Below are 21,467 nucleotides of genomic sequence, written 5' to 3' on the forward strand. Positions count from 1 at the left end.
TTAGCTGTGAGGTCTATTTGTTGCTAGTTAAGATTATCACACTTTCTCTGTTTTAAATGTCATTACATATGTTTGTTCCTTTCATTAACTTCTATGTGATCTACTAGCAGGAGATTAGCCGCTATAATTTAATTTCTATTTTCTCTCTTTTTAATTCTTTTGCACTGTCAAACAGGTTGGATGGCCTAACCTAAAAGGCAGTCCATTTTAAAAATACCTTGAAGCATTGTATCAAATTGCGGATTGCATCACATGATGTGGCCAGAATATCGCAATTGCAGTGACTTCCACAATTGCATTACCTCACAATTGCGGTTTGACACCGAACCACAATGATGCGACTGCATCAGGCTAAAATATAACCACATTAGACTATATTTAGACTGCACCAGGCTGTCTTGAAGCATGGCAGACCTAAGTTAGCCTGTGTTAAGCCACTGTAACTTGAAGCTTTTCAAAAAGGTTTTTGCTAGCCATTGCCATTATGTTTAAGCAACCCGAGAAAGGAAAGTTAACATTAAATGGGCGGTCCAATGTACGAGGTTGTTTCCAGGATTTGTACGTATGACTTTTAGGTTACAAGACAAACAACCTTACCTCTGTGTCAAGGCTCACCCTTTAAAGGAAGGTCAACATTGGGTATCAAAAATATTTTCTTCATTAAATACACCACTTTCCAATATTGACTTTCCTATCTTGGATTGATTAACATTGCCCTAGGGCATTGGTTTCTTGAATTAGTTGTGAAAAATAGATTATTTCAATAATCAGTTATATGTACAATCAATTATTGTTATAATTGATTGTTGTTATTTCAATAACCATATGTGATTGATCATATAATTGAAAGCAATCACATATATGATCATATGTATGCTGGAAAAAACTCACTATGTGATACATGTTTTAGATGAAATAACACCATAATTGCATTTTAAAAACTGATTAAGATAAAAAAAATTACAGACTAACCATAGTTTTGTTGTTTTAGCGGCCAGGCCCACGGAGCCATGTGTTTTTTATGTTTGTTTTATTATAGAACTTGTTTATTTGATAGTCCAATCCCATGGCTCATTTGGCTTCAACAGCCAGTTGTGCTTTATACTCTTATTATAATGTCCTTTCTGTTATTGACTGAATTGTTGTGCTTTCAGAACAATCTATGTGCAGTAATTTTCAAGTTTAGCGTATTCACTGTGTGCTACTGCATTTAATGGACCCATGTTTATGCCCATGCTTAAGTTGGATTATCTTTATTGTGCAGGTTATTTCGAAATTGACTGAAGAGAAACCTAGTCACATTCCTTATAGGGACTCCAAATTGACTAGACTACTTCAGTCTTCGCTTAGTGGCCATGGACGTGTATCTGTAAGGCTTCCCTTGAGTAGATATTTTAACATGCATGCATTTAAAGAGAATCTGGCGTGTGGACTAGGGAAGGGTTGGACCCAAATGCATGCATTTATTTGTGAAAAATAAAATTATTTACAAATTATTAGAGAGTATTGTTACTGTTATTTTAATTGTGTTGTCACTGTTATTTTAATTTTGTGTTACTTAGGTAAGTTTTTTGTTAGCTTGACTTAATAAGCAAGCTAAAAGTTAGGCCTCCCTTGTAATTTTAGTTTGAGATAGATCAGCTTTTTATGCAAGTTAATAGTTTAGTCCTTATGTTTAACTTGCTGAACAAGCTTGCCACGTGTACATCTATATAAATAGAGATACACACTCTTTGTAATTCAATTAAGTCATAATAAGAAATTCTATAACTGTCATAACTGAAGCAGCTACATTGCTACTCTCTCTTTCTTCTCTACTCTCTGTTTTTCATCTTCTTTATACAGATCTGTGTTAGAAGTGCTAAAACATAAATTAGTTGTTTCTAACTTCTGAGTTTATTGTCATTTAAAATACAGCTCATTTGCCCAGTAACTCCTTCATCAAGTAGTACTGAAGAGACACATAATACATTAAAGTTTGCTCACCGGGCAAAGCACATTGAAATACAAGCAGCACAAAACAAGGTAAGTTAAACTTTAAGGCTTTTTAATTTGAATTGCAAGTGGCCAGTTCCACTTTCAGTTGCCATTTGTTAAATTGCTACTGACTTAGTTGTATATATGCCGTTTAGCTCTGTATTAAATATTGGTCAAAAGATATCCACTTAATTACCTTCAGGGGACCAGTTAGTTTAGAAACTTCTCTCATTGATCACTGCAGACCTCAAACATCTCTTACCTTACTCAATTTCAGAAATTCTCACCAACTCTGTGCAATATTGGGCCATGTTTATCCATCAAACTTTAAATGAACGAAATGTTTCAAGTAGTTTTATTTTGGCCACACATGGAAGAAATTATATGAACCTGCAGATATTAGAGGGGGAGATATTTTGGGAGATTTTCTAGGTTTGCAGCAGTAAGTGATTGAAATGAGATGCTTGGATCTTCAAAGTTTATATTACGTTTTTGTTGTGTACTTTGGAAACATGTTGATTAATATCATAAAGATTCTATAAAGTTTTACGTTAGCTGTCAACTGCCTAACGCAACTTTCACATAGACTTAAGACCGGCTATGTATAACATCAAGCATACATAGGTAGGTTTAGTGCTTTGGAAACATGTTGGTGTTCTTGACTTCTCTTCACTTGAGTGCTTTGCCTCTTCTGTTTCTTGAAGAGTGCTACTTGTAGATATTTAGCATGGCATGTTTTTCATGTTTGGATCCCCTTTTCTTTGAAATGATGTCATCATTTGATCTTGTAGTCTCTCTGATGCATTCTTATTATATTTTAATTAAAAGGTTAATGGAACCTGCAGATAATTGATGAGAGGTCGCTTATCAAGAAATACCAACAAGAGATTCAATGCTTAAGGGAAGAATTGGAACAACTGAAGAGGGGCAATGTCACAGTTCAATCAAAAGATACTGAAGAAGATAACATTGGGCTCTTAAAACAAAAGGTTGGTAATGATATATAAATCACATGACTTTTCTTTGTTTTTTTAATGGTGACTAAAATTGGATTCCAAGATGTGAACACTTCTATCATGTTTTCCTAGATGATGGGTTTAAATGTCAAAGGCAAATGACTGTAGACATGTTAGTACTCTGAAATCACTGCCTTTCTCTGTACTGGGTACATATCCAGTATTTATAATTATTGGGTACAAAAGAGTACTTTTCAATACTCACTTGACGAGTTGGGTCTGGTATCACTCATTAACAAGTAACTAGTTTATTCACTCTCCTCAAATAACATAAAAGGAAGCCAAACCAGGAAGTTCTTTTCTGTTAGCTTCACAGAAGGCATAGGAAGCACTACCGCATAAGAAACAACTTGTAATGTTGAAGCGTGAGAAGGAGAAAGTGATGGTGAGAAAGGATAGGTCCCAGTAGTGGCAGTGGCTAGCAGCGTGATACTCTAAAATATTATTAATGAATCGTTAGTTACACATTATTTTGCACCATAAGCTATTACCAAGTCTATCTAACTTTATAAAAAAAATAACTAAGACCTATCTCTTATAACATTCTAGACTATCCTTATTATATTCTACCCTATTATCTAATATATTTTAAAGTATATTTCTTCCACACATTATTTGATTTGCGAGAAGCGTTGTTATACTGAGTTCATTTCTTCTTTCATGTTTTGTTCTTTTCTTTAGGAGAATTCTTCATGTTGTTCATTATTTGAATTCGGTCTTCTCAATAAAATTATTCTTTTATAAAAAAATATATCATTCTTTAACCTCCTAAAAGCATAATGTGGGGAGTTGGAAATGGCTGTAATTATTTATTGAGTAAATTTACTGAACATTGAGTTCATTGCTTTTCTATGAAATTAACATTCTGATTTTGGATGCTTATCAATTGTTGTTATCATGCAAAGTTAGAAGATGGTCAAGTTAGGTTGCAATCCAGATTGGAACAAGAAGAAGAAGCGAAAGCTGCTTTGTTAGGCAGAATTCAACGATTGACTAAGTTGATTTTAATCTCCACAAAAACGTCAAATTCGACAACATTTCCTAACAGGCCGAGTTTTCGTAGAAGTCATTCCTTTGGGGAAAAGGAGGTATTTCTCATTTCGCATCATCTTCTCCTCCACTTCCGCCTCCCCATAATTCCTGGATTTTAAATTACTTGTACATATTTTGTCTTAATATAGACTAAAGGGCTAAGTTCTCCGTGTTCACTACATTTTCTAATTATCATTTATTTTTGCAGCTCGCGTACCTTCCATACAAAAGGGGAGATTTTATCTTAGATGATGAAAATATTGATTTATATGCTAATCTTGAGGGAAATTATGTAACAGCTGATGATTCTTTTAAGGAGGACGAAAATGCAAAGAAATACGGACTACTAAATTGGTTAAAGTCACGTGTAAGTTGCCCTTCGCTGTTGTTGATGCTTGGAAATTCGGATAACATGACAGAAATATGTTATATTTCAAGATATATAGGTTACATCTATTAATTATGTTGAGGTTTGATTTGGAGTATTTCACTTTACTATCATTTTAAAATCTACCAGACTAATGCTAATGATCCACTCTACATATATTAGCAATTAAAACCCTAAAAAACTGTGCAGACCATGAATGTAAAGTGATGCAGCAAGTGGCCTTTTTCTGCATTCTTTGGTAGTTGGTATTATTTCTTAATTCTTGTTGTAGCTTTAGAAATTGGTATACATTTTGCTTCTTTACAACAGCAATCAAAGTATTTTCCTACTGGGTGGGGTTGACTATATAGATGAATCGGCATTGTGTTCTATCAAAAACCAAATGCTCCCACATGGCATTTAGGTTTAAATCCTTTTTCTTGGTTTCATCTAGAGCTTTCTTGGTCCATCTCTCCCTCTGATTATGTAGCTGTCCTTCATTTTGCTTTATTAGGATATATTGAAGTTCATTTTAATAGGTAATACTTGACATTGGATAGTTTTATTGTAAGTCCAATAGTTAATTGACTGCATTTAATTACACCAAAATTCAAGCTTTCTCTGGGCCATGCATTTGTATCCTGATTATACATTGTTGAAAGTTTACAATCATCTTTATGTTCAAATGGCATTTATTTTGAAGCATGCTGCATTTGTGTTTGCTCAGGAACCTTGTTAAACGTCTTATGTTTCCCAAACGTTATAAGGGATCTTTTCATTTTGGGTATTCTTCACTAGTTAAACTCTATTTCTGTAAGAATTTGTTTTTCTATTTTTATCAGAAACGAGATAGTGCCTCGTCAGGCATTAGTGATAAGTCCAGTGGTAATCATGCAGAGTCAATATTTTTCCATTCTCTACCCTCTGAAAGCTCTCCATCTGATGATCAAATATCAGAGAGAATAAAGATATTCATGAGGATAGTTTTTTGGGACAAGAGATATGAATTGGAAGTAGTTAACTGCTTATGTTGTTTCTTGCCGCAGCTTTGGATTAAAATGCCAATTTTTATTCCTTTAAAAATCTCAAATTCATTCCCCGCACTACATATATGTTTCTATGTCAAAAGTCTCTTAAATTACTTTTAAAAACTACTGGAAACAACATCAGCTGTGCTAGTAATAAGTATATGATTTAGTATCCAGTTTTGCCCTAAGGTGCAGTTTAGTGCATAAATGTCCTTGTTTTACCAGGAAAGATAAAATTGAATCAAGGTGTTTTTTCTGCCAGTTTACTATGTTTATTTGGTTCACAGCCAATTATTACTTCTTTTTTGTTCTAAAATATTTCCAATACTTTTTCATCTATAGAGAAGTTTACCTCTCTGTTCAAGTGTTAGGCCTGACATAGTTATCATGTATTATTACCTTCAGTTTGAGAAGTATCTATTAATTGCTGTTATTTGTTGGAAGTTATCTCTGTTTTATCTTAAAATGGAGAATATGGTGGTTACATGGCATTAAGTTCTTGGCGAAGATGTGTGGCCGATGACTCTATTTTATGGGTCATCTATATTTGTACCTTATGTCTCTTTTGTTTTACAATTTCCTAGACGAGCATAAAATCAGTTGACCATATTTATCTTTTGAGGGAGGAGCACAAAATTTTATCTGGAGAAGTAGTACTTCATTCAAGTACTTTGAAGATGTTGTCTGAGGAAACAGCAAGAAATCCTCAGAATGATCAGATTCATGTATGACTGTTTCCATTTTTTTGTCTATATAATATGTTTGTCAGTATGATTAGAATTATGTTACCTGAAAGTTGCATTATTAATTCATTTAAAGGTGGAGATAAAAAGGTTGAAAGATGAAATTAAGGCGAAGAGTGAGCAAATAGGTTTGCTGGAGAAGCAAATTTCTCGTTCTTTAACTGCTTCAGTTAACATGGATCGATCAGGAGTATCACAAGTATGTTCACCTTACATCATTGTTGTTTTGTTTCAATTATTAGGAGTCCAACTTAATCTGGTTGTTTTGAACATAAGATTGTTTCTGAGGTGACAAATATTTACTTCTTTCCAATATTTTCCATCATATCATTGCATTAAACAGAAACTCTGATAGAATTCAATTGACAAGTAGCACTCAACAGGTCTTTGTGTGGAACATGTAGGAGGTCAAATCCATATTGTATTTTTGTAGTACTTTCCTATCCCAACAAGAATAGATAATATTTATGTCAATGGTTTGATACAATTGATATTTTGAAACCAATGCTTCTGAGTTCTGACCATGCAAGTAAATGATGTTCTTTTTATGTAGTGTAGACGTTTGAACTGCTAAAAGTGATAGTAGTACATGAACATGTGGCCTTTCTGATGGTTGTTTTCTAATGAGCCTAATGTTAATCATTAATGTTATTGTACTAATTCAGGTCAAATCAGCTGATAAAGGTATAATTCAAGAAAAGCTTAAACAAAAGGTGAAAAATCTAGCTTATATCACCTTTTTTTTTCCTTCTGAAATTCCTACTATTCTTCTTTATTGTTCTCATAAAGTGAGTGATTTGGCATTATAATCAGATCTGTGAATGTGAAAGCCTGCAAGAAACAATTACCACTCTGAAACAGCAACTTGCAGATGCAATGGAGTCAATAAATTTCAGCAATGTAGTCAATCATTCACAACATTTATCTCTAACCAAAGATTACAGTAGTGAACTTTACCTTGACAAAGGAAATGCAAACTTTACCAATGGTGGGACAGTTTTGCAAGCAAAGGTATTTTTTACCTTGTCCAATCTACACTGAGTGCTACTACAGCTCTTAATCTTTCATTCATCTCTACGGGTGGTTATGCTTGGTTATTATTTTTCCTGCAGTTGTTGTTAAGAGGGTGCCTACAATGTGCTTATAATACAGTGCTTGTTTCAAACTACCTGTATTACTCTATTATATCTTTTGTATCACAATATCATCACATTATCAATGCACCTTACTATTTTGAGAATTCTATTTTCTCTTCCATATCTAAACCATTGATTTACGGCACAATCTGCTATAGCTCTTGATTTTGATTTTTGTTGTTTCTATTGTCGAAGATGTGTTCGGGTGCTTTGATTGTTGGGAAAATGACGAGTTGGCATTGGAAATGAAGTTGATTACAAAACTAGGTTTTCTAATGATTGTAGTAGAGTGATGGATATGAAAACTGGCAACACATTGTAACATGATTCGTCTAGATATATATATATAGTGTGATACAATGGTCAAGTTGTTCGCTGTTTTTTATGAGCTGTAAGTGTGCATGCATGCATTCAATTTTGATTGGGTAAAGCAGTTATTCTCTTACTTTGATGGAGGAATGGTTCTATGCATGTGTGCCTAATTTGCATTTGTTTTCTGCTTTTTTTTGAGCTAGTTTGTGAAATAAGCCTTTTAAATGGAGAGTAAGTTGCAAATATCATTTATAATGGCATCAATTATTTTCATTATTCACACTTATTTTCACTTCTTAATTAGATAAGTGAGATAGAACAACTGAAGCAGAAGGTAGCAGAACTAACAGAATCAAAGGAGCAACTAGAACTTCGGAATCAGAAACTGGCAGAAGAGAATTCTTATGCTAAAGGGCTAGCTTCAGCTTCTGTTGTTGAGCTTAAGGCATTGTCTAAAGAATTTGCTAAACTCATTGACTATAATCAGAGGTTAGCTGCTGAACTAGCTGCAACCAAGAATTTGACGACCCAACGTAGATCTAGTGGATCAGTCCAAAACGCGCGAAGGGAAAGTCATGCTCGACTTAAACGAAATGATCAAGCTGGATCAAACTCAGATATCAAGAGAGAATTAGCCTTGAGTAAAGATCAGTTATATCAGAAAGAAATTGAGATTCAAAGAAAGATGTTGACTATGAAATTAAAATGTCGAGTTTGAGTGTTTAACAACAAATTTGTCAACTTACATTAGTTCCTTTTTATACCAGATTACAAATTTAGTCCCCATTTCATTCTATTGGCATCTACAGAGAGATAATGATTAAGACATTGAAAGTAATGGCTTCAAATGTGCATTAACAAAGAAGAAGCATTTGTGTGTATCCATTGTAGTTATCTTTATGGGTCTAAATAGGTGGAGAAACATATTCACAATGCTTATGATGTATATTACCATTTTTTATAATGAAAGAATGTATTAAACTGAGCATAAGAGGCGTCCACCCAATACAAAGAAAGATCAACCGGTGATTGTTATGTGTTGTTGTCCATTAGTTGGACTGATTAGGAAATGGTATTAAAGTTAAAAATCCTTCAACATTAGTACAAGAGTTTTAGCAACTCTAAAGTGAGAGGCATGCTTTATAAGATAAAGTGTGGAATTATAATATTGATCCCAAAGCTAATGATTGAGATTTTAAGAACTCCTCAAGTTGTTATACATGTACATCTATCTAATTGTCATCTCCATGGTTGATTTTCTAATCAATGGTTAGTGTTCTAAGTTGTTGGTTAGTGTTGAATGACATTGATCTTGTGAGGGATTCCTAGAATGACTCAAACTTAAATCTAACAAACCACTTTTGAAACCGAAAAATGGTTCACAATTGAATTAGTTATCAATGGAGAATGACCAAGTTAGGATTAAACTTCATGCCACATTTCTTTAACTAATCAAAAGTGCACAAGTGATCAAAATAGATGAACAAATAACACAATCACTATCAATATTCATACCTCCTTTTGTCTTTTGAAGCAAACCTATTGAGAATGAAGTAGTTGAAAACAAATTTACATCACCAAAATCAAAAAAAAGTCAAGGAATTATTTGAAGCCAACAAAGAGTAACCTAATTAAATGGTAACACCACAAGTGTATAGTTTTGTCATCAAGTAATAAAATGATCGAACACACATGTACTATTTGTTCAATTAATTTTATTTGTTTTTTTCATAAAATAATATAAATTTAAAAACAAGTATATGGTTCAGAAAAATGGACTCTTTTTGATGTTGTGTTTCTTTATTTCCTACCTGCTTTGCCGTTCAAACTTGATAAAATTGTTGGGTCTTTAGCTAAAAAATGTTCACCTGTGAGTTTTTTTTTCAATTGGAAAAACTCTAATTATTTTTCTTCTTGTAATATCAATCTGTTTCTCTCCATTTCATTGCACATTAAATGATAGAAAACCCAATGAAGCTGCTTTGTTTTTTTGTTTGTAGTTTTGTATATGCACACTATACACAAAATTCATTTGAAGCATTCAACTACTACTCTGGGAATAATAGCCTTACAAAATTGAATGCATCTAAAAAATATACATTCTACAAAAATCACTTTGATGAAGAAAATAAGCTTCTAAACATGATTTTTTTATTGTAAATCTACTTTTTATATATCAAAACCAACTTCATTAAAACTAAGTTTTGCAAACTATAAATCCAAAGACACAATTACTAGTTAAATATAAAAGCATGCAGCATATGGTATCAAACTAAATGAACTTTCTTAGTTGATCATACATTAATCTTAGTTCAATAATCTTGAAACTTATTATCTTACATTCTTTCTTCTATTAATATGTGTATATTAACAATTTAAGTCTTTTTTGATATTTTTAGCAAATCATCCACCATTTATATGTTAACCATCATTGACTCAAAATAAAAGTAATACAAATCAATGGTGGATGATATGCTGACAGTGTAAAAAACTTTATACTGACGATGCATAGATTTTAAACTCTTAATTTTTTTTGATTTCAAATGTAGGTGGAAGGGTGATTATTAGTCACTCCCAAGGGAGAAAAGTACTAGAACAGCAACTTCAACAGTACCCTGATATTGTAGTTTCTGACCTTCCTGGTCAAACAAATTTACAAAGGGTTGCAGCTGCTCATTCTTTTGATGTGGCTGAATTTGTGGATAAACCTGCCCTTTACTTAGTTGTTTTGATCTGCTCAGGGGCTTAAAAGCTAGAGAAGATAAATTTCAGCTCACAACTTAGTTGGACTTTTTGATAATGTATTTTGCTTTATAATTGTTACCTTGAATTTTTTGGATGAAGGCTGAAATTGTAAAATATTCAATCTGGTTGACATGTATGGTTTTACCTAATTTATAAAACCAATGGGATGCTATTAAGAGGTGTGTATTATTGATACAGAAAATGTGGGATATGAGGAATTATAACAATGGACACAAAAAACTGCCATTTTTGCTCTCTTTTTGGCACCATCCGCAATAATTAACATGTCATATTTATAAACAACATTTAGAAGACTGCTATATTATGCAGAACCTTTTTTTATCAAAGCAGTGCAAATTAAATTTGGTATATACAAAACGTGATTTAAAAAAAGAGCCATGAGTGAAAATGTATGAAATCATTTTCTTATTATCAACATTATTGTACATTAGATAGCAAATATTTATTATAACAGTTTATTTAAACCAAATTGAAATTAATCCAATTTCCAGAGGAATACGGAGGATAGGAAACTTATAGGCAAAATGGTTAAGAAAAATTTAAAGATCAATATTTTCTTCCTGGACATGATTCATTATAGAACATTTGATGATATTCGATCCACATAGACAAACACTCTTACTGTGATTAATATTTGGTTATTGATGGTTCAAGCAGAAAGCCATATTCAGAGAGAATGATGCACCATGTCAAGAAAGGTGCATATAAAGTGATATGTTTCTTTGTCTCATAGAAATATGGCATTTGGGTTCCTAGTATATGGTCAGTGGTGGCAAACTGCAACAGTGGTGAGGGTGGTTGGCACAGTGTATTTTGGGAATGCTAAAACAGAGCATCATGCTCAATTTCATAGCCACTGTCTCCAACTAATGGATCTTTCTGAAAGTTGTGGTGTATACAAACCAACACAGCTTCCATCTTTACATTTCAAGCTCCCATAATAAGCGCATATGGAACCCATAATCTGCACATAAGATTTCATATTACTTGGCACACAATTTTTGTGCATGTCTGTACCTAATGATGAAATCCCCATCAACCTTTATCGAGCAAATGCTTTTATCATTAATTATAGTGCCTGCTGAAAAATCGCAATTCAGCTTTCACTATGAAGATTGCTTTGGTTCTCCAAGCATAACAGAAAATTGCAAACAAATGTTTCACTGAAACAGGGTGTAATTATGACCTCACACAAAAAAAACTTCAAAATATCAGAGCACTCTCTCAGTCTTTCTCTACAACAAAGGAAAAATAGACAAATATGCAACAATCAACTAATCAAGCTATAGATAAAATTGGAAGTTGCTGAAGGAAGCTTATTGTTTACCAAATTAAAGTACTCAAACCTCCATCGCCATATATGAAGATAGGGACTGGATCCTGCAACAGCCACCTTATACTTCTCACTTTATCATTTAAAAAATTGAAAAACTTAAGCTATTACTTGCTGTGAACAAGTTGTATTCCTCCATGCTGGTAGTCTCTTTCTTGTGAGTATGCATTTTCTCGGCAAGATCTGCTGAACCTTTGGAGCTAATATCTCCGTTGGTACCATCATTTGAAGGTGCAGAACTCAATTTACATCCTGTTGAAAGGGCAAAAGGCCCATCAGAATGAAACAATGAAAAACCACTGTTCTGTTGTGACTTGGCAGAATTAGCATTTCTAACTTCTCCATTGACTGCTGGTTTTTTGGAATTAGTTCCAGCTGAAAGACCCCTTTCTGCAACAGCTGCATTCAAATGCCCTAGTATAGAATCTGGCTTGGAAAGTCGAGTATGTTGTTCCTCCGCATTTGCGACATTAGCTCTGGCAAATGGCTGATAAACTGGTACAGCAGGGTACAAGGATGGTTGCTGTAAGGCACCATACTGCAAGCAGAAGTGTGGGTCCTCATTTAAGCCATATCCAAGAGGACCAGCATATAAAAAGTGATTAGGAGATGTGAAGGGCATTAACCCGTTTGTGGGGGCTGCTGGCCATGAAACTGGATTGTGATGGAAATAACCCATTGTTGAAGGAGCTTGGATCACTGAAAATTGCATATTTTGGTTCGCCACCAACGGAAGCATGCTTTGAGGTTGAGAACACACATTAGCAATAGAAAAACCATTATCAAGATTTTTGGCATTTCCTACCACACAACTCCCCAATGCATCACTCCCTTTACCATTGAAGGTTGCACCAAATGATAAACTTGACTTATTTGTCAAACCCTCTACAGTCTGGTTATTCTCCACACCAACTGCATGATGATCAGACATACCCTCATTGCAGGCTGAACTATCTCTTACTTCACTCTGTTGGTTACAGTCTTCTGAATCTGACGTAGTTGAGGATTCTGTATTTTCACGGTTTGAAGATGATGTATTATTATCAGCCTCACTTGGGCATGATGAGCAATTATCAGAACTAAAAGTGCTACTTCTATTGGGACAAGGAGAATTACTCAAGACAGAGTCTCCGGTTGGACATATCACAAGTTCCTCGGAAGCAATATCCGTAGAACTACAAGAACCTTCAGCTTCCACATGAAAACCATTTTGACAACCTTCATCCTTTCCATTTGACCTCTTCATATTACGATCCACATCGTCTTCACCCAAACGAATGGCTTCACCAACAGATGACTTGATCAAATCAGACTGAACTTCTTGAACCTTAGTGGACCTTAATATAACATCAGAGTCTGAATTACTACGAGAACACTTCTTTTGAGAATCCGTAGGCTCCCAAACTTTCTTTGATTGAAACAAATCCCTGGTAGAATTGTTCCCTGAGTTGACTTTGCTTTTGGATCTCCCATTAACTCTGGTCATAGGAGACTGTTGCTCAACCCTTATTCTATATTCATTATTCAGGTTACAACTACAAGAACTGGAATCATATCTGTCATTAATCTGATTGCTGGAGTTATATGACTTCTCATTATACTTAGGACCAACATTGCGACCATTGGATTTGGTAGGAACATTCATTCTTGATTGCTTATTCAATCCATTCATTATCCTGGATGAAGCTAAAAAACTCTCTCCATAATGTCTTGGCTCAGATCTTCCAACCACCACACCATTATCTGAACCAACTGCACAACGGCGTCTGTCAGGCCACTTCATAGGCATATCAGGTTGAAATTCATTCCTTAATCTTGGTCTTCGACGAGAAGGCATTGATTGTTCAACAGTGAACTGACCTGTCCCATCTTTTGTATTGAAATTTTCTTCATCACAATCCTGATAACAGTGGTCTTGTGTTCTCAAAGTACTATAGTCACTACTGATTTCTTCATCTTCGATATTAGGAGAATCAATCGTCGACAGATTAGCTTCATCTGTTTCAATAACTGAATCCCTGCTGCTTAAAGGATCATTTTTCTCTGTATCAGCTATGGCAGACAATTCTTCCTTTGAGACTTCAGGAGAAACAAGTACATCATTTGATTCAGAACTCCCCTTTTCTTTATCTTTCTCCTTTCCTTTTAGTCTTTCCTTCCTCCGGAGTTTTTTCTCCCTTTCCTTTGTCCTTCTCCTCTCTTTGCGTTCTTCTTCTTCACGTTTTTCCTTTTCTTCTTCTTCAAGAAGTTTCATCTGTAGACAAAATCATCTAATTAGGATTTGGGAAATATAATTTCAAAATAGACGCAAGAGTTCTGTTTTTTCTTCTTTTTCATCCCTGAATGTTTTTTCCCCTAAGAGAACATTAGGTACTAACTGAGACCTGCTTTTCTAATGTGATGATTTCTTTGCATGCTACATGCACTCGGTCCTCTAGCAGTTTTAGTGCAAGACAAACAAATATGCTATGTGCATTTTGGCGTGCTGTCCCTTCTCTGAAAGCCTTTTCCACCTGAAAGGATAAGACATAATCAGCAGTTGAACAAGGGTGCAGGACGGACAGATGCAGAAAAATAATGTTAATGTTAAACATGCCTGTTCTTTAAAAATAACAGTGGCAGCATCAAGAAGAAACTCTCTAGCAAGTTCAGGGCTCTTAGCATGTTTTTGGGGACGGGAGCATTCTCCATCAAGTTCATTCCCATCCTTGTCCACTGAATCATCATCCTAAAAGCACACATTTATACAATATATGAAACTTAGTCAGACAAATTCCTAATAAATAATAGTTAATTATGACAATGACAGAACACCATGAATTATGGATAATAGCAAGGAAGTTTATTTCCTTAGTGAAACTTGTATTACCTCTTCTTCCTCTGCCTCTTCAGCATGCTCAAAGAATCGTTTAATAGTTTCCCCTTTTGTGATTGTAATATAACCATCTCCTACAATTAACCTGCAATGTACACATTGCTGACCCTTCAATGAATGAGCTTTAACAGTGAGTTCAGTACAGCGTCCATCAAGTTTCCAAGCTCGGAGGGTGATGAAACATGCACTGAAACCACTAAGATCCAGCCCACTGACTTGAACACATCCATTCATTCCAACATTTTCAAATTCCAAAATATCAGATTTTCCTTCAGTTGTTCCCACAGCCCACTCAAAGTGATGATAGGATCCTGAAGCATCAGCAAATGTCTGCCGCCAATCAGCTTGAATTGAGTCATCAGATACCTGATAAAAGCAGATGAATAAATGTTATGTTTGCTAGAATATCTACTCCGTTCGTCACTGATAACTTGACAAAATTACATTTTTCATAAGAATGATATTGTAGATACCTATGAAGCACCGATACTTCAATATCCTGATGTATCCATATCCAATATAGATACTTCATCGATGTGCACACATGGAATACTGAAATTATATTTTGAAAATAAATAAATTTTAAATCCATAGCTAACCCCACCTAGTGGGATAAAGGCTTGGTTGTTGTAAATAAATTTTAAATCCGATACTTTCTACCAGGTGGAATTGTAGAGAGAGAAAGGACAAACATGTGTATTGCATAGAGAAGGAAGAAGAAATGCATATGCATAAGTTGATCAAGGATTAAATGAGATCGACACTATTCCTATTTGTGGGCAGTAAGCAATGAATTCTTATGACACTATAATTTTCACGTTTTATTTAGTAATCTCTAAGAAGTATGTTCTTTATTTGGAATTCCAGAATAACTATTATATGTTTATTATGCTTTACGAATTTTATGCATCTCAAATGTACTGTGTATTGCATTTTTCAAGAATACGTGTATCGACATACGGATGCAATACAATACTCGTATCAGCATTGGTGCTTCATAGGTAGATACTATTGAGTATAGAGTTTACCCACTGAAATCCCAATCACAACAGATTTAAAGCATAGAAATATGAAAGCCACACCTCATACTGAAAGGCTGTATCTGCTGCACAAAACCAGCTGGTGCAACGAGGTTCTCTGCGCATGCGCTTCAGTTCTTTTAGTTCCTTGAATTCTCGAATAACATTTCTTCTACAATCTCTACAAAATCTTTTGCTATCAAACCTGATAGATAATGGAAAATTATTAGTAAAAATTAAAGAATAGATAATCCTTGTGCTCTCAAAAATGCATCAGTGGACATTAGTAAATTAATAATTGCCAACAAATATGGCACATTCAAGAAATTTAAACCATTCAGATTAATGTCTGATATTCTCATTCTTTATATATTGTTTTCAACTGTGCACTTGCTTCTAGTATCAGAACTTACATTATTATTTCATGAATAACAACCAGTCATTAGTCTAAGGCATACTACAGTGCAAGGAATGTAAAAATAGAAAGACACCTGTACATGAGTCTCTCAATAAAATCCTCTTCCTTCATCCTTAGAAGAGAATACCGAGTCTCCTCTCCCAGTGCTGACCAAAAATCCACCAGAGTATCACATGAAAGTCTTGCAGTATGCAGGGCACATGTTTCTCTTGTCCCATGTCCTCTGCCATAACTCACTACTCCTTGGCTTATCCATCCACGGCCTCCCCCACCACAGGCATCAGGATAAAGCAGTTCTCTTTCCCGCTCCCTTACACGTGCCCCGTCAAAAACCTAATATGAGAAAATGATCAGATACCAAACAGGGAAAATAATCACATGGGTATCCAATATAATGTTCTGCACTTACAATTTGAAGTCCTTTCAAAGACTTTGAATACAAGTAGCAGTTCATTAGTGTCAACAAACCATCGCGTGTTGTGGTCAAACCTCCCCAAGGATGAATAGATGGATCTTGAATTTCATCTTGGCTCCCATTGATAATGATTGATACATCATTATTTTGTTTTTTCAAACCTTCAGGTTTGTTGCAAGGAAAGTGAGCACTCGCCCCTTCCTGCTGCAGAGATTTCCCATACATAACAATCTGCAAGAAACCTTCAAGAAGCAACCCATTGCACCTAGAACAGTACATATTTTTACGAGCTTGTTCAAAAAGGGATTGCTTGTCTATTCTCAAGAGTTCTTGCCGAGCTTGTGCTGACAGCTCACTCCAGAACTGCATCACAAGAACACAAAACGCCCAATAAGATGCAAGGTAAGCAAGTCACAAATTGTAATTTTATCCAAAAAACAAGGTAATTGTGCAACATGTTCTCAAATCAAAAACTCAATCTCTATGACCTAATATCAGTGGTTAAGTTCCAATAGATGCTCTTTCCTTTTCTGCCACCAATATTCCCACAATTTGATAGTTGCTTGCTAATCTATGGAGCACAAATATGACAGGGGGCACAAATTTGGTACAGGGAATTGGCAAATATTAGAAATTTAAGGACACAACATGGCAAGGGTATGCTACAAAAGCTCCAGCAATGTGTGGGGTCCAGGGAAAGATTGGACCCACTATGTGGGTCTATAGGGTGCAATCTTACCTTGCATGTGCAAGAAGCTGATTCCACTATTCAAACCTGTGACATCTAAGTCACACGTTATACCTCTAATCATTCCGCCAAGCATAAATTAAAATTCGCATAAACATATGATACAAACACAATTCCTATAATTTTTTAGTATATTAAAAATAATAATATTAACACAAAAACAGAATTCTGTTTTAAAAATCAATATTAGTTATTTAAGACGTGGTAAGAAATATTATTTAAACCATTATTGTGTTATCCCATTTGTACTGGTAGAAACATTTAAAAAAGTAACAAAATGATGGATACAACCTAGGAGGCTAGGAGTATCCAACATTGTCTAAAAAGGATCCAATAACGACACGTGCCAAAACGGTTACCACTTTCAAGTGCCCATACTTCAATCTAGGTAAGTCATTGCATTAGATAGAAAATTACAGCAAATCTCAACCTTTAGGGGAATATCGGTAGGTCGCTAAGTAAGCTAGAAAATTTCAGGGGATTTCAACCTTGAGCAGACAATACTCACAAAAATGGTGGATATTCCCAGTCATTTTCTAGAAGACCTAATGGCTTACCAAGATTTAAGCATGGACACTTCCAAGTGATAACCCTTGGCAATCAAAAAACATATCTACAAATGTTCGAATACATTTGTAAAATCCATACTTTCCGCAGCACTGATGTCAAGATTGAAAAACAGATTCCAGAATCTCATTTATCAAACCAACAAAAAAATACTGAATTAGATAACCCCGAGAAAGCAATAAAAATTGTTTCACCTATAAGATCCAATACAAAATTAAAATAATTCACCGCTACTAACACAGTAATGAATTTAATTGGAGCAATACAAAATCAAATTAAACAACAAAAACAAAATTAATAAAAGAACACTACCTTCTGCAGGTGGTTATAACTAACATCGTCACGGTTCTTGGACCAGAATCCATTGGCAGAGAGAGTAGTCGATGTGCAATTACTGAATTGTCCATTCGTTTGCGCTAATCCAGGCATTTTCAGAGTTTGGAATATTCATTCAACAATCGCTTCCATATAGTTAATTCCAATCTAAATCAAATCCTCAAAAATCGATATGAATGAAATACGAAAGGAAATAAGCATAAAGTAGCGAATTGAAACCAGGTAGATCGAAACGGTTGTCGTTTTGATTGAAATTGACGGAGAAATTGATTGAATACGAAGATGCAAGAATCGATCGTCGAAGAGAGAGAAAGATAGAGAGAGAGAGAGAGAGAGAGAGAGAAAGATAGAGAGAGAGAGAGAGAAAGGGGTTTTGGTTGAAGAAGATAATTGAAGGAAGAAGAAGATGAAGACGATGAGATTTGGATGTGTGTGTGTGTGCGACTGCGTGTGTGAATGTATTTTGTGGTGAAACAAAAACAATAAACAAAAACAATAAACAAAAAACAATAAACAAAAACAGATAAATTGGCCCAAGGGTGGTAAAAGTAATCAAATTTTGTAGCCTTCTTTGTTCTTATATATAATATGGCCTAGTTAAAATGAGAAAGAAAAAAAAAATACCCATTGTTACTTATTTCATGTTTTCAATACCTTAACCTCACAACAATATAAATAATTTAATGTAGTAGTAATAATAATATTGAATTATTTTGGTTGCATAAATGTGATGCAATGTTGTAAGATGAGAGGTGAGTAAAAATGGCAATTTGGATTTTGGACAATGTTATTGGGCTTACTTGTAAAATTTTGTGGGTAGGATGTTTGATTTTTAGTCCATTATCTTTTATGTTTAGCTTGTTTGTTTGTTTTGTTGATATTTGTATTGAGTGATGCGAGCGACTCATGAGAGTGTGTGTAAAAAGTGATATAATAAGTTGGATTGTTTTGTGTTGTTTATGAGCTTAATTTAGTTAACATAAACCTATTATGTTTCTTTGACTTTCTTGTGTTGTGATTCTTTCTATTCTCACCCTAAACTATCCTAACATTAGTAGAGTATGATGGAATTCTCAATTTTAAATCTCTATTCACAACTGATGTTGCAACCACCATTCAACTCTACATTTGCGATTGCCTCCACCATAACGGTTGTGATGACTTCCTCTTCTGTAATGATTGTGATTACTTCCTCCTCCACCTCATTCTCCATTACCATGTGTGACCATTAAAACTCTCCCTCTTTTGGATGCCTTCGACCTCGTTGTTTGTATCAAGAATGCCCTCAAGTTCGCCTACCCCAACACCTTATGTTGCTCTGACATCCTTGACCTCCTCGTCATACTTGGTGAACCCCACTTCTTGGTCATCCTCAGTCATCTTATTAGTATCGTCTCATCATCCTACTTCATCACCAACCATTTCCATAAACGTATCAGGCTTATGTCCCACATCATTCCATTTCTATTTTTGTGCTTTCGATTATACTTTTTGTATTTAAGTGTTACTTGGTTTTTCAGAGACTTTTTTCTACACATTCAAGTATGAAAAACTAAGAACATTTGTGATATCTTATTTGATTATCTTTCAAAGGGTCATACTTAAACAAAATTGGATTTAGTGATCCTTAGCCAAAGTTGATACTTCCATCATTATCACAAATAAGAATCATCATAGAGTTTGATATGAGAAGAAAGTGATGTACTTTTTTATTAGGGAATTTGAGTAATCAAATCGAGAGAATCTTGGTGTGAGATTTATACTTAATACTCAAATTGTATAGTAAAAATCTCTCGATATAAATCAATATGACAATATGATTGTGAAAATCATTTTTAAGAAATAGGAGTAATTGATTTTAAACCTTCCTTCCTCCACTTCAGATATATGATTGTTGGAGCACATTCATCATGTTATTCTCTTCTCATCTTTTATTAACTTTCTTTTGCAAAATAATCATTAACAGTAATAATGACATATTTATTTTCTTCCTTTCTATTTTCTTTATTTATTTAATAATTTACTCATAATAGCTACATAATTAACTTTTTAATTATATTATTTTAAATCTAGTTAGTGTTTTAATAATAATATTTTCTCTTTTATAATAATTAGATATCCATTAGAAAAATAAGAAATAAAAACTTATTCGTTTTTAATATAAAATAATGAAAATAGAATTAATCAAATATTAAATGATGTAATAAAGATTAAAATAATGATATCTTTCACCCCTTCAAGTTGAGAAGCCATAGCAAAAATAGAGTGACTATTTTCCGCTCTCGAAGTTGGAAAGGTGGATAACAATAAAATTGCTTTTCTTTTACACCTATAGTTTAATAAAAAAAGTTTAAAGATCGAAAAAGTAAACAAGATAAATATTGTGTTCTCTTTCTAGTTAAGTTGAGATAAGGTATCAGATATTGAGCTATTGATTCCCTCTTTCAAGGTAGGATTAGCGAACTAAGGTTGACATTGTTTTATCCATTCTTAATATTTATATAATAAAAAACTTTATCCAACAACTATGTAAGTCTTGATCTCCTATTGTAAACATAAATATGATGCTAAAGTAATATAAAACTGTTGTAAGACATAAAAAGGAATTTTATATTTTTGTCCATTAATAAATAATAATAAAATAAATAAAAATTTAAGCAAGTCTACTACATAGATCCATGCTATTAATAAAAGTATCGTTTTAGTATAGGAGAATATGATGCTAATATCTTCATCAAGTCACGATCAGCTTATGAGGCTCCAAAATTAGGTTCAAAGATAAAAAAAGTCATCTAAGCATAAAAAAAGTTTTATGCTCATGAGGCTCGTGAAGCTATTTTTAGGGAGACAATGAATCATTAATTGTTTTCTGCTCTAGTCATAGGTGCCTAGAGGTTAGATACGACAACTGAATCGAACCTTGAAAATGAATTACTTAACAATTTAATATAATTTTTTACATATACACACTTTTAGTGGGATATGGGAAATTTCTAAAAGTTCAAAGTTCAATATTTATAATTTTTGTCTCACATTTCTAATAACTTAATTACAACCCTATTTAATATAATTATCGTGTACTAAGAGATTCACTTTATTCAAAACAATATAAATTAAGTTTAGCTATATAATTTTTTTATTAAAATAATAACATAAATTAAATTATGATCAGCAATTAAGTCAATCCTTATCCAATTGAAATAAGTGGAACTCAAATAAAATATATTATTAAGAATTACAAGTGTGAGTCATTGTTGTGAATAAGTAGCATACTATATAAGTTGATGAGTTAAAGAATATAAGTAGATGAAGTGAGAAACCTAAATATCATAAGGTTTTTGGTTAAAATATGATGTCTAGTTCATTTATATGCATTAAT

The 21,467-nt window shown here is 33.8% G+C and overlaps 3 protein-coding genes across 3 annotated transcripts in view; 2 read left to right on the forward strand and 1 right to left on the reverse strand.

The window, feature by feature from the left end:
• Positions 1 to 8,550, forward strand: part of LOC109331277 (kinesin-like protein KIN-7K, chloroplastic) — a 15,212-nt gene extending 6,662 nt beyond the window's left edge. The window contains exons 12-21 of the mRNA XM_019565681.1: positions 1,265 to 1,369; positions 1,918 to 2,025; positions 2,823 to 2,966; positions 3,899 to 4,081; positions 4,234 to 4,392; positions 6,005 to 6,145; positions 6,240 to 6,362; positions 6,829 to 6,876; positions 6,977 to 7,174; positions 7,916 to 8,550. Of these exons, the coding sequence (XP_019421226.1) occupies positions 1,265 to 1,369; positions 1,918 to 2,025; positions 2,823 to 2,966; positions 3,899 to 4,081; positions 4,234 to 4,392; positions 6,005 to 6,145; positions 6,240 to 6,362; positions 6,829 to 6,876; positions 6,977 to 7,174; positions 7,916 to 8,329 (1,623 nt within the window). The 3' untranslated portion in view covers positions 8,330 to 8,550. The remainder of the gene's footprint in view (positions 1 to 1,264; positions 1,370 to 1,917; positions 2,026 to 2,822; positions 2,967 to 3,898; positions 4,082 to 4,233; positions 4,393 to 6,004; positions 6,146 to 6,239; positions 6,363 to 6,828; positions 6,877 to 6,976; positions 7,175 to 7,915) is intronic.
• Positions 8,859 to 10,493, forward strand: LOC109325688. The gene is made up of 3 exons (XM_019558198.1): positions 8,859 to 8,880; positions 9,381 to 9,485; positions 10,161 to 10,493. The coding sequence occupies exons 1-3, from the start codon at positions 8,859 to 8,861 to the stop codon at positions 10,358 to 10,360; spliced, it is 327 nt and encodes a 108-aa protein (XP_019413743.1). The 3' UTR covers positions 10,361 to 10,493.
• LOC109331286 lies at positions 11,419 to 18,575 on the reverse strand. Its single transcript, XM_019565692.1, has 8 exons — positions 18,065 to 18,575; positions 16,432 to 16,800; positions 16,096 to 16,355; positions 15,668 to 15,809; positions 14,580 to 14,951; positions 14,307 to 14,438; positions 14,095 to 14,223; positions 11,419 to 13,964 (listed from the first exon to the last, which is right to left on the reverse strand). The coding sequence occupies exons 1-8, from the start codon at positions 18,179 to 18,181 to the stop codon at positions 11,793 to 11,795; spliced, it is 3,693 nt and encodes a 1,230-aa protein (XP_019421237.1). The 5' UTR covers positions 18,182 to 18,575; the 3' UTR covers positions 11,419 to 11,792.

This window comes from Lupinus angustifolius, chromosome LG02 (assembly GCF_001865875.1).
Source record: "Lupinus angustifolius cultivar Tanjil chromosome LG02, LupAngTanjil_v1.0, whole genome shotgun sequence".
Classification (NCBI taxonomy): domain Eukaryota; kingdom Viridiplantae; phylum Streptophyta; class Magnoliopsida; order Fabales; family Fabaceae; genus Lupinus; species Lupinus angustifolius.

Bases quoted from the DNA above. Each gene is read 5' to 3' on its own strand.
- LOC109325688 (XM_019558198.1), top strand. From the start codon at position 8,859: ATGGTTGATTTTCTAATCAATG. The intron at 8,881-9,380 runs GTTAGTGTTCTA...TATATGGTTCAG, and splicing joins GGTTGATTTTCTAATCAATG to AAAAATGGACTCTTTTTGAT. The intron at 9,486-10,160 runs GTTTTTTTTTCA...TTTCAAATGTAG, and splicing joins TAAAAAATGTTCACCTGTGA to GTGGAAGGGTGATTATTAGT.
- LOC109331286 (XM_019565692.1), bottom strand. From the start codon at position 18,181: ATGCCTGGATTAGCGCAAACGAATGGACAATTCAGTAATTGCACATCG. The intron at 14,952-15,667 runs GTGTGGCTTTCA...TGCTTTTATCAG, and splicing joins ATACAGCCTTTCAGTATGAG to GTATCTGATGACTCAATTCA. The intron at 13,965-14,094 runs GTCTCAGTTAGT...TTTTGTCTACAG, and splicing joins TCATCACATTAGAAAAGCAG to ATGAAACTTCTTGAAGAAGA.